Source organism: Hevea brasiliensis, chromosome 10 (assembly GCF_030052815.1).
Source record: "Hevea brasiliensis isolate MT/VB/25A 57/8 chromosome 10, ASM3005281v1, whole genome shotgun sequence".
In the NCBI taxonomy this organism is placed as follows: Eukaryota; Viridiplantae; Streptophyta; class Magnoliopsida; order Malpighiales; family Euphorbiaceae; genus Hevea; species Hevea brasiliensis.
The window spans coordinates 92,898,494-92,913,167 of NC_079502.1; the positions used below are offsets into that span (position 1 = coordinate 92,898,494).

At 32.7% G+C, this 14,674-nt stretch overlaps 5 protein-coding genes across 7 annotated transcripts; 2 read left to right on the forward strand and 3 right to left on the reverse strand.

Annotated features, from left to right (window-relative positions):
- Positions 1-313: 313 nt before the first annotated feature.
- LOC110661764 (F-box protein FBW2-like) lies at positions 314-1,304 on the forward strand. The gene is made up of 2 exons (XM_021820512.2): positions 314-690; positions 821-1,304. The coding sequence occupies exons 1-2, from the start codon at positions 314-316 to the stop codon at positions 1,302-1,304; spliced, it is 861 nt and encodes a 286-aa protein (XP_021676204.2).
- A 241-nt stretch (positions 1,305-1,545) lies between these two features.
- LOC110661777 (germin-like protein subfamily 1 member 13) lies at positions 1,546-2,495 on the reverse strand. The gene is made up of 2 exons (XM_058128729.1): positions 2,312-2,495; positions 1,546-2,232 (listed from the first exon to the last, which is right to left on the reverse strand). Exons 1-2 carry the CDS (start codon positions 2,433-2,435, stop codon positions 1,682-1,684), a joined length of 675 nt encoding a protein of 224 aa, XP_057984712.1. The 5' UTR covers positions 2,436-2,495; the 3' UTR covers positions 1,546-1,681.
- A 4,988-nt stretch (positions 2,496-7,483) lies between these two features.
- Positions 7,484-8,429, forward strand: LOC131169415 (F-box protein FBW2-like). The gene is made up of 2 exons (XM_058128641.1): positions 7,484-7,860; positions 7,997-8,429. Exons 1-2 carry the CDS (start codon positions 7,484-7,486, stop codon positions 8,427-8,429), a joined length of 810 nt encoding a protein of 269 aa, XP_057984624.1.
- A 423-nt stretch (positions 8,430-8,852) lies between these two features.
- LOC131169542 (germin-like protein subfamily 1 member 13) lies at positions 8,853-9,757 on the reverse strand. 3 transcript variants are annotated; one of them, XM_058128732.1, is made up of 2 exons: positions 9,588-9,757; positions 8,853-9,439 (listed from the first exon to the last, which is right to left on the reverse strand). In XM_058128732.1, the coding sequence occupies exons 1-2, from the start codon at positions 9,706-9,708 to the stop codon at positions 8,955-8,957; spliced, it is 606 nt and encodes a 201-aa protein (XP_057984715.1). In that variant the 5' UTR covers positions 9,709-9,757; the 3' UTR covers positions 8,853-8,954. The 3 variants fall into 3 exon arrangements, with proteins under 3 accessions (XP_057984715.1, XP_057984714.1, XP_057984713.1); XM_058128731.1 differs by having other exon boundaries at positions 8,853-9,505; XM_058128730.1 differs by having other exon boundaries at positions 8,853-9,505; positions 9,585-9,757.
- Positions 9,758-11,847: 2,090 nt separating this feature from the next.
- On the reverse strand, positions 11,848-12,797 carry LOC131169544 (germin-like protein subfamily 1 member 13). Its single transcript, XM_058128733.1, has 2 exons — positions 12,618-12,797; positions 11,848-12,538 (listed from the first exon to the last, which is right to left on the reverse strand). The coding sequence occupies exons 1-2, from the start codon at positions 12,739-12,741 to the stop codon at positions 11,988-11,990; spliced, it is 675 nt and encodes a 224-aa protein (XP_057984716.1). The 5' UTR covers positions 12,742-12,797; the 3' UTR covers positions 11,848-11,987.
- Between the last annotated feature and the right edge of the window lie 1,877 nt (positions 12,798-14,674).

Below are 14,674 nucleotides of genomic sequence, written 5' to 3' on the forward strand. Positions count from 1 at the left end.
CAATATTTTAGTCTATCGTGTATTAACATTGAATTGTCAGAGATATTGCATGACTGCTAATATATAATGGCCTTGGAAATTAAAGAATACAGCAATGGAGAATATTAATCGTTTTTGTTTCTCATCCTTCTTTTTTATATAAACTGATAAGTTACGTAAAAATCTAAGTCTTCCCAACAGTGTTCTATTGCAATTCACCAACATATATTGGTTGAGCAGGTAGCTATTTTTCTTTATAATTGCTTTTCTGATCTCTATAATTCCATTTGCTTGTTCATAGTCTCAAAGCATACATGATTTTATCTATACAGATATGGAAATACGCAAGTGGGAGGATTTACCAGAGGATTGTCTAGCGAATGTGTTTAGAAGGGTGGGCATGGAGTCACTGCTATTGGATGTTCCCTTTGTGTGTAAGTCTTGGTACAGAGCCACCCTTAATCCTTTCTGCTGGGAACGCCTTGATTTTTATAATATCATGTTTGCTCCAAAAGACTACTTATTCTATGTAATCTTCGACGATGACGGTGTCCGAATGGTTCACAGATTAATGGTTGAATACAGAATAAAAGAATTTTCTGTCGATTCTATGATCAAATTTCTTGCCAATCGTAGCAGTGGAAATTGCATTGTGCTCGATCTTCCGGCGAATGGCTGCAGGGAAGAGGTTTTCAGATTTGTTATTGATAAGTGAGTCCTAACTTCCCATTATTTCAAATTCCAAATAAAAAGACAATCATCTGCTCTAATTTTTCATTGCTTCTGTTAATTATGATAATTTATTCTATAGTGTTGACATCAAGATTTAGTTGTTTTTCAGATGTCCTGCCTTGAGATGCTTGTCATTTTCTTGCAATCTTTTCAAGACTGATCATCTGTCCATTATTCAAGAGTTGATAGAGAAGTGTAAACATCTGGAATTCCTGAATATTTTAGACTTTACAGTTTCAAATTTGAAAGAAATAGTAGCCAAAATAGGCCGTAACTGCCAACATATAAGGGGTTTAGGTGCTCCTTTTGCATATATTGGTGAAGAGGAGGCGGCTGCCATTGTCACAAATCTTCCTAATATTAATTACCTGGTTCTAACGCATTCACGCATCGACCGAAAAGATCTGGTGGAGATACTGCAGGGCTGCAAGCGCCTCTTTCATCTGGATGTAAGCAACTGCAGCGGATGCAAGATCGATGACAAATTACTAGAGCTGGCTTCACATATTCGTACATTCAAGTACGAGGGTGTAATTGATGGATTTCCTCATGAAGATGACTTTGAGTTTTGGGATGGCTACAATTCTGCCTGAATCTTATCTAAGGGTTATAAGCTGATATAATTTTAGTATAATGTAGTTCTTTGCTTCTCAAAGAAATATTCTGTTTTGCAATTTGTTCGTCTTCTAATCTCCCACAGTATTGTTTTCGAACAATATCGCATGGTTGTAATATACCTTTTGCTTTAAGGCTTCATCTATTGCATAGTTTTCCTGTTCAAAATGCTAGATTATCAATTATTGGTGACGACCAACATGGAGAGGCATAAAGGCATAGAACTTAAACAAACTGTAATTTATAGAGTACTAAAAATCAACATGGAGAGGCATAAAGGCAGCACCTCCTTTTTTATGTTACAAACTTAAACAATGATCAAAACAATAGGGAAAGTTTCTAAAGGTCACATTCATTACTGGTTGTTGACCCAGAACTGTTTCTGAAGATAGTTCACCACATTCTTGTCCACTTGAAAGGCCTTTGTCAGAACATAAGGGTTGATCGGTGGATTTGATCCAAATACTGCATTTGCAATTGTAATAACTCCTGGATTTTGGCTGCTCAATCCAGAAATAGCAACTGCATTAGTTTGTCCGATATTGAACTGAAAGTGGATGAGGCCAATTGGAAATACAAAGACATCTCCTGCATTTAGAACCTTGGTAATGAGGCGATTGGGATTTGATGTTACGAAACCCACGTAGAGAGTGCCTTCTAAAACTACTAATATCTCTGTTGCACGAGGATGAGTATGGGGTGGATTTAGACCCCCATATGGTGCAAAATCAATACGAGCTAATGATATACCAAGAGTGTTAAGTCCTGGTATTTTGTCAACATTTACTAGAGTTACATTTGATCCAACTTTGTTCGATGTGTTTCCTGGAATGTTGAGGCCTGAAAAAGAGAAATCATTTGCTGTTGCAAGCATTGGGTCCCTGCAGAATTTCCCATTCACGAACACTGCATGGAAAATTAAGCTTGTTAATGTTAATAAATGAAATAAATATAAGAAATTTTGCAAGAAAGGCACATAACACACCACCATCCTTGGGGTCATTGATTGCAACACAAAAGTCTTGAAGAGGACTAGGGTCGAAGGCTGAGGCAAAAGAGGAAGACAAAGCCAGAAGGACAAAAGCTGCAAGGACATGAGCACCTTTCATGTTGTAATTAAGTAGACTAGGCTGGATGTCTTTAGCTTCAAACTTTGGAAGATTGCTTAAGCTCAGTTGAGGTTTGGAGATCTTGAAAGGGAAACAAGTGTATTTATAGATGGGAGTCATTGAACTGTTCTTTGTTATCTATAGTACATGAAACTGATGAAGATTTGTTTAATTAGTCTTCCATTGTTAATTTTTTGGGTATTATATTCAATGGACGAACCATTCTACAACAACTATACACATTTCTTTATTTAACTTGCTATATATACCTACTTCAATACAATTTGTCTTGGAACTAGTCCATCTTTCCTCCTTTTTCATGTTCTCGTTTTTTTATTTTATTTTATTTTTAACATGCATTTCACCCGCATCTATAGATAGAACTAATTCATGTTTGTTTTAATCGAAAGTGGTATTCAAGTAAAATTCTCGCAACATGAAATATTCCAAGATTTGAATATCTAACTTTACAAGTAAAATCCACCTAGAATTAGCTCCACACTTCTAATCCAACCACTTATTGGTATGTGTGTATATACAACTTTATCAATACAATTTCAGCAATTAATTCTATATACATGAATTTATATAAAAAAAACTACTTACAAATTAATCCACACTTAATTTCACAACCTTAAATTTTCATTTTTATTATATATTCTACACTATTAAAATCGATAGAATTTACAAAATAATGATTTCTATAGGGTGCAATAATTATCTGTGAATCATTAAGCTAAATTGGCTGGGAAGTTGTTAATTACTTATTTGACTGACAATAGAACAATTTCTAGGAGTAGTATTAAGAATGAAATTTAACATTTTTTAATTAATTCTACAAATATGGAGTACTGGTAAAGTTAGTTTTGCCTTTGGGACATAGTCAAATCACCTGAAAGTGATCTACGCTGGATAATGCATGAATTGATGATTTCTTTCCTTGTTGAAGGTTGAAACTTAAAAGGACCTGGCTTTTTTCTTTTTCTTTTCTTTTTTTTTTTGTTTTTTTTTTTAAACAAGGAATGACTTGGCTCTTGCAGAATCGGTCAAACAATTGACACACTTTGAAAAATTATTTTTTTTCCTCTAAATTTTTTTATTTTACACATAAATGGCTCATATTTGACTTGATTTATTATTAATTAATACAATACCTTAAATGTTATTTGAATGAAAACGTTCTATTAACTGCAGGCTATCTATATGGTGTGTTAGACTTATTTTTATTTACTGAGTACCATTGAGTTGGCCTCTGTTATTTTGTTTAAACATTTTGCCATGAACAAGATTAGCATTTACGGCTTTTCATAGAGGCTGGTGTATTGTTTGTGTTTTACACCTCGGATGTTGTGTAAACCATAATACATAGTCCACTCTCTCAATATAAAACTACATCTACGAGAATTCTATCTTCTACTATCAAATAATCAACAATTACATACTCAAAATTGTACTACTTGATGTTGCCTTGGATTCTTGGGTCACTAGGTTGTTCTTCTTGGATCATTGATTGGCTGAAAACACAAGAGAGGTGAGGTTGGTGGCTTAATAGCAGCCACTGCAATGTTTAAGTTAGATAATATTTATGCATGCTGCTAAGCAATGAAATAGCGAAACTGATAAAGAGTAGAAAGCATACTTGAGTAAGCACCTGAGACCAATTTATATTGCCGTAGGAGACTGTTGGCATTAATCCCGGGATTCTGTTGACTAATCCTAAGTTATCTGCTTCCGTACGCTGCAGAATTATATTGTGTCAGCATGATTATTGGCGAGAATCACGCTTATCATTTTCAACAGTTTTTTTCTTTTAGCGATGTCACGTTGAGCTATGCTTTGTTGAGCTATCATAATTCCAAGCACTCTTTTGATCAACTTAACAACGTTCGAGCTGTATCTCGACTATATAATCTAATCAATCTTTTCGAACTCGAAGATGATTGACCTTGCACTAATATTAGGTCGCCAAACTTGGATTGGCTCATTATTGGATCCAATCTACTTCAGATCGAGCCGAACTCCTTGGATTCAACCCACAAGAAGTCAGATTTTGGATGGACTATATCACTACCCATCATCCAATTACACCCAAGAGAATTCTTACATTAAATTGCTAATAGTAAATAAATTAGTTAATCCTTCTCATTTTCTTTTAGATATAACCCAATATAATTACTATTTTAATTACATTATACGCCATAAAAGAGTGTCTTCAATTATATAAGTAATAGCCTCTTCATTAATGGACAATAATTCCTTCTTGTTGAATTTTATGCCTTTTTTACATCTTAGGTTGAAGCCTCTCTTTCCATGGGACTATAATAAGCAATAGCCTCTCTTTACAATGAGCAAAAACTAAAAAAAACTTTTTACAATACTTCTATTTATAATGTTAGTCTCCTCAATCTAAATTAATTATGAATAAAAATCATAATCTAATTATGAATCAAACATAATTTAAGAATAACACTATAACATGAGTTCTACGTAATACAAGAAACAAAAAATAATCTTAGAAAATATTTATCCCACTCTAATTAGGAAAAAATATATTTCAAATCGTACTCAGATTCTAAGTCACAAATCTAACAGTTTGTGTGATCAAGAAATGGTCAAACAAATTACAACATTATAGTGTACACAATTATATATTTGGTCCTCATAAGTTTTAATTTATCAACTATTTAATCTTTGTAATTTAAATAATACAACTATTTTCTCTCGTTTATTTAACTTGATTAATAGAAAAGTTATTTTAAATTAACAGTAGATACTAAAAAGTTCACATATTAAAAAATATAGTACTAAATAGTATATTTTTCAAAATAGAAAGGTTAAATAATTAATTATGTTAAAATATAGAAATTAAATGGTAATTTTTCATTTTGCCAAAAACTGTGGACATACATCCTCTCATAAAATCTACGCCAATAAAGAATACGAGTCTGATGGATTGAAAGAACCCTTCGCGGCAGGAAGGTAAAAATCTCTGTCAATTCTTGCATTAAAGGGCAGTGGGGCACCCAGGCAATATACCTGCAATCATTGTGTTATATGATTCCAAAGTAAAATCATGGAAATTGGTTGTAGATTGATTTATAAAATTAGAATTAGCAACTAATAAGGCTATGTTATAAGAAAGAAACCCAACTTTGATTTTGAGTTGAATTTTGCTTCTTTAATTTTGTGTAAATGATTAAATTGACATTGTAAGACCAAGCACCATCACCTCTTTTTAACTTCAAATTTTTCAGTGTAAGACCAATCTTTAGCGTCTTCAATTCATTTGATTTGAATGGGCTTGCTCTTTTTAATTTTTTCTTCTCAATGATGTTGCGATAGTCAATTACGTAACCTAGTAAGTTTGGAGTAAAAGCTTGTTGGATTAATCTTTCATGCAATGTAAGTTCTTGGTTCAAACAAGGCAAACTCATATTTCCTTGACAGAGAGAAGGAAGGTAGAGTTCTGATTATGAGTTGTCGATGGAAGCACTGAGTTTTAGTGAATTGCAAGGCAAAGGATTGGAGAGAGAAGGAATGTAGGATTGATTATGGGCATGAATGTTGGCACTAGGAATGTGCAAGGGTCTTGGGGGTCCTAAATCAAAGTGAGGAATTGTGACAAATCAATCAAAATCAAATTAATTAATCGAACATATTTTATTATTTTATTTTAGTTATGGTTCTTTATTAAGAATTGAATTAGACTAACTGAGTACTGATTTTATAATTGTAATTATAAGTGTGTTATTATATTACATAATATGTTTAATTCATATATATATATATATAAAGTACATTAATGATATATTTTGTATGACAACAAACTTTAAATGATGTTTTAGGTATAATTCTTTTTGAAAACCATTACATAAAATTGTTTTAAAATCTGAATCCAAATCTAAATCGAAATATTGAAGAACTAATAACTAAAGCTAAAATAATGAAATATGAATTAGAATCGTTCTGAAATTTTGATTCGATTTTAATTTCTAAAGAGACTTTGAACTAAAATTGAAATCATACAACCCAAATTGGCACCCATGAAATCATAAAGTTTTGATGCATTGCAAGCAAAAAGGAAAATAGTGAAGGCTACAGGCAAGTAAAACCCTACCTGAACTACTACAAATTAACCTAATTAAAATTTATTTTTAACTATTATAATCCATCTCAAATCCTATTATTATTACTCAAATAATACCCGAACTTTTTATTTTTTATATATTTTAATTAATAAGATGCATAAAAGATTTTATTAATAATTTATATTTTATAAATTTAATAATTTTATAAAATAAGTAAATTTTATTTATTTAATACATATATATTATAAAAAATATAAGTTTTATATTTAATTAAATATTTATATATATATAGTTTCCTATAATGGGTACCAATATATAAAACGCCAAATCCGATTCAGTATTATTTCTTAAATTTAAATTCATTCTAAATCTAATTATATAATAATTTAAAAACTGTCCTGTTAGGTCTATTCAGGTCAAGTACTTAAAAATACCCAGTATATTAACATCCCTACTCACAAGCAGCAAGTCAATGTCTATTCAGTCATGTGCCATTTATGGTCTATTTTGGCTGAAATAACAACTTTAGGAGCTCAATTGACTAAAGTTAAAAATTAAGGGTCTAATCAACTCTGTCTGTGTGTATTTATATACATAATGGCCATTTTGAAACTTTGAATTACAGATAGGCCTCCATTTTGCTGAGAACTTTGAATTAGGATTCCAAAAGTATGACGAAAGAGAATTCTAATTAATTGAATCGCTAACTAAGCCTTGGAAATGAAAAAATACAGGCTATGGAGAATTTTAAACGTTTGAGTTTCTGATCCTTCTTCTCTGTATATATAAACTGATATATCATGTACAAACATAAGTCTTCCTTCCAGTGTTCAGCTGCAATTCACCAACATATCTTGGTTGAGCAGGTAGCTATTGTTCTTAATTATTGCTTTTCTGATCTCTATAATTACATTTGCTTGTTCATAATCTCAAAGCATACATAATTTGATCTATACAGGGATGGAAAGACGCAAGTGGGAGGATCTACCAGAGGATTGTTTAGTGAATGTGTTTAGAAGGGTAGGCATGGAGACACTGCTATTGGATGTTCCCTTTGTGTGCAAGTCTTGGTATAAAGCCACCCTTAATCCTCTCTGCTGGGAACGCCTTGATTTTTATGACATAATGTTCGTTCCAAAAGACGACTGCTTCTATCGATTCTATGACGTTGACGGTGTCCGAATGGTCCACAAATTAATGGATGAATACGGAATAAAAGAATTTTCCGCCGGTTCTATGATCAGATTTCTTGTCAATCGTAGCAATGGGAAATGTACTGTGCTCAATCTTCCGGCTGATGGCTGCAAGGAAGAGGTTTTCAAATTTGTTATTGACAAGTTAGTCCTTCTAACTTCATCATTTCAAACTCTAAAGAATTAAAAAGACAATAATCTGCTCTAATTTTTCATTGCTTCTCTTAATTATGATCATTTATTCTACTGGTGTTAACAACAAGATTTAATCGTTTTTCAGATGTCCTGCCTTGAGATGTTTGTCATTCTCTTGTGATCTTTTCAAGACTGATTATCTGCCCATTATTCAAGAGCTGATAGAGAAGTGTAAATATCTGGAATTCCTGACCATTTTAGACTTTAAAGTTTCAAATTTGAAAGAAATAGTAGTGAAAATTGGGCTTAACTGCAAAAATTTATGGGGTTTTGCCGCTCCTTTTGCATGTATTGGTGAAGAGGAGGCGGCTGCCATTGTCACAACCCTTCCTCATATTAGTTACCTGATTCTAAAGCATTCACGTATCGACCGAAAATATCTGGTGGAGATACTGCATGGCTGCAAGCGGCTCTTTCATTTAGATGTAAGCAACTGCAGTGGATTCAAGATTGATGACAAATTACTCAAGCTGGCTTCACATATTCATACCTTCAAGTACGAGGGTGTAATCGATTGATTTCCTCATGAAGATGACTTTGAGTTTTGGGATGGCTACAACTCTGCTTGAATCCTATCTAAGGGTAGGTTGATATAATACTAGTATAATGCAGTTTGCTTCTCAAAGAAATATTCTATTATGAATTTTGTTCATATCCTAAACTCTAGTTTTGTTTTTGAACAATCTTGACCATGCTAATAGGAGGAGAAGTGGGATAATCCTCGGACAATTTTGCATTGCATGGTTGTAATAGACCTTTTGCATTTAGGCTTGATGTATTGCATAGTTTTCCAGATTAGTGAAAAGACTGAAAGTCGTTACCTGTTCAAAATGCTATATATTCTTGTTAGATTATCATTATCGGTGACGACCAACATGGAGAGGCATAAAGGCACAGAAGTTAAACAAAATGTAATTATTTATAGGGTATTATAAATCAACATGGAGAGGCATGAAGGCAGCACCTCCTTATTATGCATGCTGCAAACTTTAACAATGATCAAAACAATAGGGAAAGTTTCTAAAGGTTATTAACCACATTCATTAATGGTTGTTGACCCAGAACTGTTTCTGAAGATAGTTCACCACATTCTTGTCCACTTGAAATGCCTTGGTCAGAACATCAAGGTTGATCGGTGGATTTGATCCAAATACTGCATTTGCAATTGTAATAACTCCTGGATTTTGGCTGCTCAATCCAGAAATAGCAACTGCATTAGTTTGTCCGATATTGAACTGAAAGTGGATGAGACCAACTGGAAATACAAAGACATCTCCTGCATTTAGAAACTTGGTAATGAGGCGATTGGGATTTGATGTGACGAAACCCACGTAGAGAGTGCCTTCCAAAACTACTAAGATCTCTGTTGCACGAGGATGAGTATGGGGTGGGTTTAGACCTCCATATGGTGCAAAATCAATACGAGCTAAAGATATACCAAGAGTGTTAAGTCCTGGTATTTTGTCAACATTTACTAGAGTTACATTTGATCCAACTTTGTTCGATGTGTTTCCTGGAATGTTGAGGCCTGAAAAAGAGAAATCATTTGCTGTTGCAAGCATTGGGTCCCTGCAGAATTTCCCATTCACGAACACTGCAAAGAAAATTAAGTTTGTTAATATTAATAAATGAAATAAAAATAAGAAATTTTGCAAGAAAGGCACATAACACACCACCATCCTTGGGGTCCTTAATTGCAACACAAAAGTCTTGAAGAGGACTAGGGTCGAAGGCAGAGGCAAAAGAGGAAGACAAAGCCAAAAGAACAAAAGCCACAAGGGAACGAGCTCGTTGCATGTTGTAATTAATTAGGCTAGGATGGATGTCTTTAGCTTCAAACTTTGGAATATTGCTTGAGCTCAGTAGGAGTTTGGAGATCCTGCAACGGAAACAAAGTGTATTTATAGATGGGAGTCATTGAACTATTCTTTGATATCTATAGTACATGAAACTGAAGAAGACTTGTTTAATTAGTCTTCCATGGTTAATTGTTTAGGTATTTTAATCAATGAACGAACCATTCTACAACAACTATACACATCAAATACAATTTGGCTTGGAACTAGTCCATCATTTCCATGCTTTCTTCCTAGGTTAATATAGAGCAATTGCACATTCAAATATATCCTGCAAGCAACAAGCAATTTAAAAATACAATTAATATGATTACTTATGAGTTCATCCTATGAATATGATTAAAAATACGATTTCAACATGTTTGAAACAAATGAATTAAATATTCATTAATTTATATAAAAAAATTTGATTACTTCCACACTTAATTTCTTTTACCATCTTAAAAAATTGATAGAATTTGCAAACTAATGAGTTTTATGAGGTACAATTGTCAGCGAATCATTAAGTTAAATTGGCTGGGTGTTTAATTACTTCTTTGACTGATAACAGAATAATTTCTAGAAAGAGCAGAGTTAAGGCTGGAATTTAACTTTTTTAAATTAATTCTACCCATATGGAGTGGCAAGTCAATTGTCTCTTTGGGACAAGGACATAGTCAATGCACTTGAAAGTGATCTACACTAGATATATAATGCATGAATTGATGATTTCTTTACTTGAAGCTTGAAACCTAAATGACTTGGCTCTTGTAGAATCGGTAAAATAATTGCTACACTTTGGAAAATTCTTTTTTTTTTCCTCTAAATTTTTTAATTTTGGGCTTAAATGGTTGATATTTGACTTGATTAATTATTAATTAATGCAATACCTTAAATGTTATTTGAATGAAAAGGTTCTATTAATTGAGGTTATCTATGGTGTGTTAGACTTAATCTTGATTTACTGAGTACCATTGAGCTGGTCTTTGTTATTTTGATTAAAAATTTTGTTGTTAACAAAATGAGAAAAAATGAATTAAGGAAAGAAAATACGTAAAGGATTCATTTGGAATAAATCATTTGCAAGAAAAGAATTCAAAATAATTCTTACACAATCATGCATTAATTTTATTTCCTTTGAAATGAGAAACTTTTTAAGTTAAAAAGAATTAAATTCTTGCAAAATTCTACATCCTATTAGACAAAAATATGGTGAACTATTTTCAGAAGCAACTCTGGATCAACAATCATTAGTTAGGAAATCATATGTCAAACAGTAGTTTTTTTGATAATATTTATCAGTTTTCCATGTTATTCCTGTAATTACCATTATTGTAATATAATAAGAGCAGTTTATCTCCACATTTAGTTTGATTTTTCTGTTAAAACCTATCTCTACTCATCCCCATGTGATATATACAATCTTAAGGTCTGTAGTGGATGGATAGTTTGAATTGGAGGGGGAAAAGAAATATCCTGTCCCACAAAAAAGAAGAAAGAAAACTGACCATCCCAACATATATAATCCTACTGTTCTAATTGTATATATATGCCTTTGCCTTTTGAAGCTATATGATTGGTTTTGTAATTGGAGAAAAGAGAGATTGTTGGAAAATTGGAACAAATTATCCGTATGGATGGCTAAGGCGTGTCATGAGCACTGACCTTAAGAGTAGTTTTCCATCCTTCCAAGACAGAGTCTTGATATAGCAGGTGCTGGCAGTCTATTCCCCATAATTCGACAGTCCAACTCTGTTCTAAGCGTGCACTCACTGTAGAAAAATTGCATGAATAACTAAGAAACTTGCGTGTATTCCACAAAGATTAGAACTAAAAGTATTTGTTACTATGGAAGGAAAAAAAAATCATTTTCTGCTATCTGACTAGATGCTTAAATTTGGGAAAATCTTATATTTACACCTTTTATCAAAAAACATTAGAATAGATAGTTACACCTTTTGGTAATTGCACATGGTTCAGCTGTGCTCATGACCCATTTTCATTTGTTCACAACTATGATTTTGAATTGTTCATTATAGCTTAGAAATTAGTACTTATTTTGTGGCTTTATATTTTCGCGTGTATGTTTGAAAGAAAGAAGTTAAACGAACTGGAATTGTAGTGTACTAGAAATCAACATGGAGAGGCATAAAGGCAGCATCTCCTTATTATGCATGACTACAAACTTTAACAATGATCAAAACAATAGGGAAAGTTTCTAAAGGTTATTAACCACATTCATTAATGGTTGTTGACCCAGAACTGTCTCTGAAGATAGTTCACCACATTCTTGTCCACTTGAAATGCCTTGGTCAGAACATCAGGGTTGATCGGTGGATTTGATCCAAATACTGCATTTGCAATTGTAATAACTCCTGGATTTTGGCTGCTCAATCCAGAAATAGCAACTGCATTAGTTTGTCCGATATTGAACTGAAAGTGGATGAGGCCAATTGGAAATACAAAGACATCTCCTGCATTTAGAACCTTGGTAATGAGGCGATTGGGATTTGATGTTACGAAACCCACGTAGAGAGTGCCTTCTAAAACTACTAATATCTCTGTTGCACGAGGATGAGTATGGGGTGGATTTAGACCCCCATATGGTGCAAAATCAATACGAGCTAATGATATACCAAGAGTGTTAAGTCCTGGTATTTTGTCAACATTTACTAGAGTTACATTTGATCCAACTTTGTTCGATGTGTTTCCTGGAATGTTGAGGCCTGAAAAAGAGAAATCATTTGCTGTTGCAAGCATTGGGTCCCTGCAGAATTTCCCATTCACGAACACTGCATGGAAAATTAAGCTTTTTAATGTTAATAAATGAAATAAATATAAGAAATTTTGCAAGAAAGGCACATAACGCACCACCATCCTTGGGGTCATTGATTGCAACACAAAAGTCTTGAAGAGGACTAGGGTCGAAGGCTGAGGCAAAAGAGGAAGACAAAGCCAGAAGGACAAAAGCTGCAAGGACATGAGCACCTTTCATGTTGTAATTAAGTAGATTAGGCTGGATGTCTTTAGCTTCAAACTTTGGAAGATTGCTTAAGCTCTGTTGAGGTTTGGAGATCTTGCAAGGGAAACAAGTGTATTTTGATACGGTGTGTCCGCAAGTGCACGGGTCACAGTAGTATAGTTTTAAAAATTGATATCGATCCCACAGGGAATTGTGCTTAAATTGGAAATAAAAGTATAAGCTAATTAGAATGACAAAAATTAAAAGATATTAAAAATAAAATCTAAAAATTAAAATTAAGACAAAAATTAAAGATGTAAAATGAAATTTGGAATTAAAATTGGTATTTGAGGAATTAAAACTAGATCAATCAATTAACTAAAATTAATTAAACTAGATTACCAAAAATTAATTTGAAATTTCTATTTATGAAATTAAGAAGAATTAAATCTAAAAAAAAATAAAGTAATTCTAGATATTGGATTTAAATTGGAATTAAATTTAAATTGGATTTAAATTGAAATTGCTATTTATGAGATTTGGAAGATTTAAATCTAAATTCAATGAAATAAAGTGATTCTAGAGAATGGATTTTCAATATTGTATGCATGTGGTTTATCCTTAATTTAGCCAAACACATGAGAATTGCAATTTTGAGGGAAATCAATTCTTAAATTTTTGAAACCTTTTTCAAGCATCTCAAAATTGGTTTTCATTAAATCAAACCCTGTTTTCACGGTATTTCAAACCTAACAAAAACCCAATTAATGCTCTAATTGATTTTTGGAAAATTCCCCTTAATCTTCTTAGCTTATTTCTAACACCAAGAAAATAAAGTTTATTGCAAGATTATCCATCCCCAATATTCACTTTTCAGTCCATCTATTAAGGATTAAAACTTAACTTAATGAGGGCCCATTCATCAAGCAAGGAAATAAGCACACAAGCAATAAATCAAAATATAACAATCTTCATTTAAATGGCTAAACCACAAAACAAATCAATATTTACAAACCCATCTCTAGAATCTCAATAAACTACTCTCAAATCATTGTTTAAAGACAAACCCTAATCAAGAAATGAAGTAATAATGTATATGTAAGCTAAATGGGGTAGTAAAACCCGACAAATTGCAGGATTCTGCTGCACAAAAAAATCTTGTGAAAGATGCGAAGATGCTCCTCCTTTCCCTCTTTCTCTCTTTCTAAAAATGCCTCCCTTGCTCTCTATATGGAAAGAAAGTGATAAAATGGGTCTTTATATAGGCTAAGGGACTGTTCTAGAATGGGTAAAGGAAGGATCCAAAAGGTGAGGTAAAAAATGCCACGTCAACAATTTTCTTGTGTCGCGGGTTGTGTCGTTCGGTGGTGGATTTTCTCAACTTCAAAATTTTTGCAATTCGATTTTAATCTCCTCCAAATGGCTACTCGATCAAAATACATCAAATTTCTCCAGATTTAACCTACAAAACAAATAAATTCCAAAAATTAAACTAAGAAATGTGAAAATTATAAAATTGACTAAATATATATTAATATCTAAAATAATAGCTATGAGTAAGGGTAAATTATGTGCAAAAATAACACCTAAATGATGATCTAAAATGCATGCATCAAATTCCCCCATACTCAAACTCTTGCTTGTCCTCAAGCAAAATTTCATTAAAACTCATTTGGAAGGGAATAGAATCAGTCTTTGAAAACACAAAATTCACTAATCCAAACTACCAACTTACCTCTAGCCACCAACATTCCAAATTAAAGCACAAAGAATGAAGCAAGCACTCTCAACTATTAGAATTAACCAATCAACCCAAGCAACAAATACCAACCAACTACAAGAGTCAATTGTGCCAAAACAAACCTAAATGAAATAGATAGCCAATGCGTCTCAAATAGATGGTGAGTAATGTATGAAAGATTATATTGCCAAACCCATATGCAAGCATAAAAGATCTAACTCTACT